This window comes from Benincasa hispida, chromosome 1, assembly GCF_009727055.1.
Source record: "Benincasa hispida cultivar B227 chromosome 1, ASM972705v1, whole genome shotgun sequence".
Taxonomy (NCBI): Eukaryota; Viridiplantae; Streptophyta; class Magnoliopsida; order Cucurbitales; family Cucurbitaceae; genus Benincasa; species Benincasa hispida.
Window position 1 is genome coordinate 55,070,293 of NC_052349.1, and position 8,883 is coordinate 55,079,175.

Below are 8,883 nucleotides of genomic sequence, written 5' to 3' on the forward strand. Positions count from 1 at the left end.
GCACAACCTCCATAAGTGTTTTCATGAGTCAATAACAAGGTGAATGAGGGAATTTGTTCATAGTAAGTGGGAGAAGGAAGTGTGTCAACGCATCCTACAGTCTCGTCCATTAGGCTGCATCATGAGATTCCATGTTCCTCCCGTGTGTCATCTTAGAGTGACCACCCATTCGGAAGGCCATAACATGGGGATTAAAAAAATGCAAACTTCAGTAAGACCATCGAGTTTCAACATTACGATCCTAGGAGAAGCGTCGAGCAATGCTTGAAGACAAAACACTCGCTTTTGCTGCAAAACAGGGCAGGGTTGCAACGCTCCCTACAACATTGCAATGTTCCAGATTTTGATGCGATTCATCCCATGTGCGTCTCATGCAACGCAAAGTAAAGCACCGACGTCATGTCTCAAGCACAATGTTTCTGGACTTTTTTTGCGATTTAGCATTCCAATGCTAACCCTCGGGTCGCGATGCTACCCTACATATATAAATAGTTTTTATTTCATTTTTGCTGAGAGAGGAAGCACGATTTCAATGGAGGCTTGAATTTTTCTCTGTATCAATTAGTCTCTATGGTAATTTTGTTTCTTACTTTGGTTAGATTTTGATTTCTTTTTTAATTGTAATCAATAGCTTGTAATTCTTCATGAATTTGTCTATGGATTTGTGAAGTAATTGAATCTTGTTTCTATTTCAAGAGTTGTTAGAAATTATTTTGAGTTTTCTACTTGTCTTTATGATTTGAAATCTGATTTAAGCATTCTTGAATCCGTTTTTAATTCTTGAAGCATGTTGAATGATCTATATCTTGAACATGTTTAGCCTTGATACTTGGTTTTGTGACATTCACTCATGATTAAATGTATTACTTTTAATGTGTTTGATTAAATTTCTAGCCAAGATTTGTAAGAGGAAATAGTAATTGTGTGTTGAATGACTATTCTAAGATGCACTAATTATTAGATTTGAAGAAAATTCAGTTAATTGAGTAAGCTATCTTAAAAATTAATCGGCACAATTGAATCCTAGAACTTAATTCGCGTGCTTTCTCTTCTTTATGGTCGCTACCGAACCCAATAGAGGTAGAAGCATATAGATTTATTAGGGTTAGGGCTATTCTACTTTAATTGTTGATTAGGACGCACACTTGATTAGGTTAATGCTCGTTGTCCGCCTTTGTAGAGACTAGTTTAATCTAGTTAAGTGGGTAGTTGCGAGTTAATCCGATTGTGAATTAAATTTGTAGAATTCAATGATAAAAATTGCATTGAACGTCTAACTTAGATTAGAAGCAAGATTATTCTAAACTTGATTAGAACTATCCTTTATCTTTTGATTTTTAGTATGTTTCTTATCTTAATAAAAAAGAACCCCTCGTTTTATAGCTTTCATAGTTAAGCTAGGTTAAAGAAAAGATTAAATAAAATTTTCCTGTGGATCGACCTCTTAGTTCCGCTTGCTGTTGTATACGATATATTAGTTTCAATTCTCACGTCCTTAGAAAATTCCCACCGTGAGATCCATGCAACATTTCGTGTTGATTATACCTTGACTGCCACATTCGAAAAGTGTCTGTCATGCGATCATGATCAAATCGAATAGGGGAAGTAGTTCATAGTAAGTGGGTGAAGGATATGTGTCAAAATATTCTATGGTATCTTCTGTTGATTTGAACCATGAGATTCGCATGTTGCGCTTACTTGTCATCTTGAAGTCGGCCCCGTTAGTTGTTTAACGATGGCTATCGCCTCGAAGGGTTTTAACATAGGATTTAGAATAACTCAATCTCCAGAAATGGATAGGATTTCTAAAATTGGTTTCAACTTTGACTTTCCAACTTCGGTAGCATAGTTGGGGTCGACTACTGACGTTTGAAAACAGAGGGTTACACATACATAATTATGAAAGAATTATTAAAGAGTTAGTAATCTCTGACAAAAAACGGTAGCTAAATGACTATCGGAATATGAGATTTAGTAACAACTTATATGATGCTATACTTAACTTTGTCAATCACCATTAGCAACGCATAGAATATTGCAAAATGTGAGATTAATATAACATGCATGCGCTAGTAAAAGTGATGTTTTAGTATGGCGTGAACAGTGTGTTGCTAAAATTATTGACTACGCTGCTACAATGGTAGATACAGCAGGATGCACTTAGGTATTGTTAATAATTTTACGGGTGTTTCCCGCCTTTTAGCAACATGTTTTTTGCGCCATTGAAAGTGGTCTTTCTTGTAATATTTGTTCTAACAAAATTTATATACATAGATTGAGAAAATTAGAGAGATAATTGATAAAAATAGATTTAATCTTCTTAATTTTAAAAGTATAACAACCATTCATCTTCCACATTTTTTAGAATTATGTTTTTAGAACTATTATGTACATAAATGATTTTTTTTTTTTAATTTTCTTTAAGTTAACAAAATAGAATAACCTCATAATTTTATTAACTGTTAGGTGTGTTGTGTTAGTTGAGATTTATAACTTATACTAAAGAATTATTATTGCCCTCTTAAACCATACAAAACAAAGAACATTTTGAGGGAGGTTTTATCAAAAGTTTTAAATTAGCAAATTAACATTTTTTTTCTTAATAAGATAAGAAAGAAGATTCATTTAAAAAATAATAAAAAATATGATTTTTTTCGAGACAACAAATATTTTACATAAATGTCAAAATTAGAATTTTGTAAATAGAAAAAAATATTGGTTAGATGTTTTACTTTACAAAAAAATAGGTTATAGTAAATAACTAAAATAACTATATATAACTTATTTGTGACATGCTAAAATGTTCTATTTTTTTTTTTTTGCAATATTGAATTAAAATGACAATGCCACTTTTAACCAAAAAAGTTTAGTACTCCAACTAGAATAACACATTCAAGAAGAAAGCAAATAAAATACCTCTTTATGAATTGTGCATGATTGATTACCAAAGTCCAGGACACTGCACCGCTGTTTTAGAAAGTTCATTAAAGTATGCCAAGTAATGTAATGAATGAGTTCTTCCCCAAAACCAAAATGCATACAGTCAAACTTTCTCCACTTAAACTTTTACAAGAATAATAACAATAACTATAAATACTTTCACATAGTTCATATAAACTTTTACAAGAATAGTAACAATTATGAAACTCAAACACTATATGAACACACTTAGAATTTAAAAGTCTGTTGATAATATTGTTTAGCTCAAAACTGTTGGAAAACAATAACTATGAATACTACTATACACATAACACCAACTAGCCTCAATAATATAAAGAGATAGAACACATTACATTATGTTATGTTATGCTTCTAAATGATGATAAAGTATTTTCTCCTTTGAAAAATGAATTTCTTTCACCATCTATTCATACTCATATTCTTCATCTTCCTTCTCTTCTTCAACTTCTTCTTCTTCGTCTTCATCTTCTTCGTCTTCCTCCTCTTCTTCAACTTATTCTTGTTCATCTTCTTCTTCTTCAACTTCTTTTTCTTCTTCATCTTCCTCCTCTTCTTCATCTTCCTTCTCTTCTTCAACTTCTTCTTCTTCATCTTCTTCTTCTTTGTCTTCATCTTCTTCATCTTCCTCCTCTCCTTCCAACTCTTCCTCGTCATCCTCTTCCTCCTCTTCTTCCACCTCTTTTTCATCATATTCTACAGTTTTCGATCTATAGCCCATGATAGTTGTCAATGATGGAGGCAGCTGCTTTCTCGCTTCTCCTTCTTCTTCATCTTCTTCTTCGTCTTCCTCCTCTTCTTCTAACTCTGCCTCGTCATCCTCTTCCCCCTCTTCTTCCACCTCTTTTTCATCATCCTCCTCAGTTTTCGACCTATAGCCCATGATAGTTGTCAATGATTGGGGCAGCTGCTTTCTCGCTTCCCCCACGATCTTCATGATTTCTTCCACGCTTTGATGAGAGAAGGTTTGATTCTCCCTCATAAGGAAGATTAATTGGACTCGTTTTGTCAATTCCCATGGCAACTTCGCTAAGAACCACGGGTGCCTCTTGATCTCTTCTATTGAAATTCTCTATCATATAATTAGACTATAATAAGAATTAAATTGAAGAGAAGCAATATAACCCAACACCTTAATGAAGGTAAAAATTGGAAAGAAGGGAGGTGACTTCACTGTGATTTACGAACTAATGTTTTCTCATACTTTAGATTATTTTTAAACTATGTGATATTATATAAAGTGAGGATAATTGTGTACTTAGAACGACCAATAAGGAAATGAGAAAACTATATTAGTTGTTTGTGACAAAAAAATACCCTTTTGGGATTTCGAACAAAAATGCAAGAGAGTAGGTGTCGACAATCTTGAGATATGGGAATATTTTCTGGTATTTTATAATGAATAGCCATTATTCGCTGCAAAAGAAAAAAAAAATGGAAGTTAGAAAGATGATGACTTTACTTGAGTTAGTGTAGGGAAGTAATGTACCTTAAAAGTCTTGGAGAAGTTTTTAGGATCGTTCGAGTCTTCGAAAGGATATGCACCGAACAACATAACGTAGAGAGTAACTCCACATGACCACACATCAGCCATCTAAAACACACGTCGAAGGAGAAGACAATGTCCATATGATTATATCTTGATACAAGGCTAAAGGAATTAAGGAATAGACTTCGCAATAATGTAATTGCAGTTTGATCATCTCAGATACCTTTCCATCATATCGTACTTCTGCTAGAACCTCTGGTGCTGCGTATGTTGGAGATCCAACATTTGTGTTTGGTGTTGAATGCAACGGGTATAACTTCAAAACAAATTGACAATAGAACAACATAACATAAAAAGCGTTGGAATGCATTGTTTTCGTATTTGTCTTATTTATGTTATTTACAATTTTAATTTTACGGTTTGGAGAAGTACACTATATAAACTCTCTAACCCTCGAGACTTCTTTACTCTGTAATCTAAATTATTCTCTTTAATAATAAACTATTCTTCTTCTTCACGTGGACGAAACAAATTCTTAGTAAACCATATAAACATTTGTGTCGTTTCTCTACGGTTTACACTTTTCTTCTTATCTCTATTTGTCGATTTTATAACAGAGAGCAACTCCACATGACAATACATCTATCAACTAAAAGGCACGTCCAAAAAGATGACGATGTAGATATGATTATATCTTGAAACAAGACCAAAGGAATTTAGCATTAGACTATGTCATAATCTAGTTGCAGTTTGATTATCTCAAATACCTTTCCATCAGATTGTCCTTTTGTTTGATCCACTGGTGTAGTGTATGTTGCAAAACCAACAGATGAATTTGGTTTTGAATACAATCTGGCTGACTACAAAACAAATTTGAAGTAAGAACATGTTAACTTGGAATGAGCAAATAAATTTATCATATATTCAAGAAGACCTTGGAGTAGCCAAAATCACAAATCTTCAAACGTGGGGCTATGCTTCCATCTAAAAGGATATTATCTAGCTTCAAATCTCTGTGACATATTTGCTGCATAAACCATTTTGTCTCAATCAAAAATATGGTATAACATTTTTAAACAATAAACCATATAAGGTTTAGTATGTTTTTAAACCCTACCATTGAATGAATATAATCGAGTCCAGAAATTAACTGCTGGAAGAAATATCTTGCCTGTAACAAATAAGAACATTGTAGTGAGGTTGAAACCCTAAAATGAAACCTCCATTATCTCATTGTAGTGGTATCAGGGCATCATTCTTCTAATAGAAAATGGCAGAACCACCTGGTGCAAAATCGAATATTCGGTACCGAACGTCAACATCGACCAATCTCCGACTTTGACGAGGAGTTCTACGCAGTGAGACGAAAAAGTGAAAGCTAACTCATCTCCTGAATCTTTTCCCCATGGTGTATATCATTATCCTCCAAATATTCTCCTCCCACTTTTCTTCTTAAAATCAATGGCAGAAATTGCCATTTTGATTTTCCTCATCCTTAAACATCTTTAAAATCTTCTCCAAAATGAGAGAAATGGAGATGAAAAATCTATTCAAGACAGAAAATATATATGTCTCTTCTTCTCGCTGTTGTGTGCTCTTTATCTTTTTCTTAATATTTTTCATCTGTATTCAAAACTTAATTGGAAAAAAGAAAAACAAAAAATCCAAGAGGCATAAAAAATTGTTAAAACCAGCTCTCTCTTTTCTCTCTCTTCTTTCTTAATTTCCCCAACACCCTAATTTCCCTCGATCCACTTAAATTTTCATCTTTTTTCTCCCCCAAGTCCCCAAATTCTCTCACAATTCTCATATTTCTCTTCCTTCACATAACATTCTCTTCTCTTTTCTCCCTTTCTCAAATCAATAACGTGCTCGTATGTTGAGCTATGCTTTCTTTAGCTTTCATTTTCACTTATTTCATCAACATCTTGGACGTGTTTGATTTAATTTTTCAAGTATTTAATTATGAAAAAATAAATCATTTTAGAAAAAAAATGGAATATTTAACAACCACTAAAATAACTTTTGACAACCTTTCTAAGTTTATTTTAAATAATTTTTTATCAAAAGAGTTTAGATGACGATGGCTTTTCTCCCCATTTCACACTCCATACATGGACTTTGTTTATGGAGGGTACTGAGTGAATCGACTATCAACGTCTGAGTTGTTCAACCGCAACAATCGTGTTGTCGGGAATGTTAGAAGAAGTATGCATGCGGACTTGAGGTGTGTGATAGCTAGGGTTTTAAGCCATTAAGTTTTAAATGTGGGGCTCGAATGTATACGTTGGGAGAGGTTTCTGAAAACATTCAAGTCCTTACCACTAAGGAAACTCCTCAACAATATAGCTAGCAATTCATAGCATATTAGAGAGAGTAAATAGATAGTAGACCTTATCTTCTATAAAACAACCAGAATTGTAAATTTGTTCGAAAAGTTCTCCTCCAGCAGCATATTCCATCACCATAGCTAAATGAGTTGGGGTTAAAAAAACCTGCAAATTATATTAAACAACCTTCAACTTGAAATACATCTTTCATTTCCTATGTTTCTTAAACTTAAAAAACTTGATGCATTTTTTGAGTAATGAGAAGCAAAATTTGAAGTAAAAAGAAAACTTGCCTTCTTGAAACGAACGATATTTGGATGTTGAAGCAATCTATGGTTTATAATCTCTCTTTCAACATTCTCATCGATCTATGAATGCCCATAAACAATGAGAAACAAGGATGATTTGAAATCTACAAGCAAAGAATAATTGAATAAGGGAAACAGAATTAACCGTAGGACCACGTTCTATGAACTTCACGGCAAAAAGTTCTTTGGTCTGTTTGTTCCTCATGAGCTTAGTAACACCAAAACTTCCAGCACCCAAATCCTTAACAACTTCGTACTTCTCCATTTCATCAAAAATCTATAGCAATCAAGGATTCGAAAGAAAGCGGGTCGAATTATTGGCCTAAAACTCGAATTCAACTTATTATAATTATATAATAGATTTGAAAACTATATTACAGGGTGTTGGAAACAAAAAGGAAAATAAAGGGGGAAAAAATAGCAATGGCTGGCTGAGAATCTGAGGGAGAAAATAAAAGGAAAAATAGCATATTTTCATTGAATCTTAGGGTGTATTTAGAATACATTTTCAAGTATTTAATTTAAAAATAAGTCATTTTTGGAAGAAATTGGAATATTTGACAATAACTCAAAAATAGTTTTTCAAGTGTATTTTCATCAATTTTAATAAAAAGTATTTAAATAAAAATGAGTTTTTTAAAAAATATTTTATCTAAGTCAATTTAAACGGGCTCTTAATCTTAAATTTCATAATTCTTCATATTTTCTCCTTTTCCTCCCTTTCTCAAATAAATTAGAATCTTAATTTATTTGTATCTCTTTTTTTTTTTTTTAATTAATTTTGATTTTTCTCTCTTCCCTTATTTCATCAACGTTTTGGGTACCTTTGACTTAACCTTTCAAGTGTTTAATTTGAAAAATAAATCATTTTTAAAAAATTTTGAATGTTATGCAACTACTCAAAATGTATTTTGAAAAACTTTCAAAGCTTATTTTAAACAATTTTTCATCAAAAAGAGTTTAAATGAAAATGACTTTTTGAAGAACATTTTCCTTCCTTATCCAATCAAGCGAAATAGGTCTTCTCTCGTTTCATTTGCTTCTCTCTCCATTCCACACTCCATATTCTCCTTTCTTGTCTTTTATTATCACATCTCTACAAATTTTTCTACCCATAAAACATCTTCTACATGATTCGTATTAAGCAGCGATCAATGTCTAGTTATTTAACCACCATGTTCGCTTGTGGGGATGTTAGAATTAATATTTGTTAGATCTTGTGTAGTTTGCAATATTTGTTTAACTATTGTAGATGTTATGATAGAATGCCATTGTATTTGTAGTTTCATGCAAAGGAATGTTTCTCGAAAATGCATATTCTATAAAATTCTTTCCTTATTGGGATATTTCTTCTGCAACACTATTTGCTGATCTTTTTGCTTTTTTAGTGTACTACTGTTTTAGAAGTTAAGGTCGCTCTTCCTTGTTTACACTGTATATATTTAAAGGAGAGTTAGTCCTCTGGTTGAGGTTGGTCGTTCTGTCTTTACAAGTGCAACATTGTAACTGTATCAGTCGTGTTAAAAAGAGAGAATTGCATCACTTGGAGACATGCTCCATTTTTTTTTTTACATTTTGTGTATCACAATTCATCTCATAAGGGATTCTTAGAGCTTGGGAGAAGTTTAAGCCATTCGAGCAAAGGGGACTTTGTTCTTAGAAGGAAAGATACAATTCTAGTGAGAAAAAATCTCAAGACTTGAGAGGAGCTCAAACCTTACAGAGAGAGAGTTTCGGTCTTAGAGGAAGCATAAGATATATTTCACTAGTACTATGGCTTAAGGAGAGCCTAAGTTTC

At 32.7% G+C, this 8,883-nt stretch overlaps 1 protein-coding gene across 5 annotated transcripts; it reads right to left on the bottom strand.

The window, feature by feature from the left end:
* Nucleotides 1-3,199: 3,199 nt before the first annotated feature.
* Nucleotides 3,200-7,350, bottom strand: LOC120090548 (serine/threonine-protein kinase SRK2H-like). Of its 5 annotated transcripts, XM_039048276.1 has the most exons (11): nt 7,231-7,350; nt 7,071-7,145; nt 6,841-6,942; nt 6,139-6,165; nt 5,565-5,618; nt 5,382-5,474; nt 4,671-4,763; nt 4,448-4,552; nt 4,276-4,374; nt 3,800-4,030; nt 3,200-3,442 (listed from the first exon to the last, which is right to left on the bottom strand). In XM_039048276.1, exons 1-11 carry the CDS (start codon nt 7,348-7,350, stop codon nt 3,365-3,367), a joined length of 1,077 nt encoding a protein of 358 aa, XP_038904204.1. In that variant the 3' UTR covers nt 3,200-3,364. The 5 variants fall into 5 exon arrangements, with proteins under 5 accessions (XP_038904204.1, XP_038904216.1, XP_038904211.1 ...); XM_039048288.1 differs by lacking the exon at nt 6,139-6,165 and having other exon boundaries at nt 3,200-3,439; XM_039048283.1 differs by lacking the exon at nt 6,139-6,165.
* Between the last annotated feature and the right edge of the window lie 1,533 nt (nt 7,351-8,883).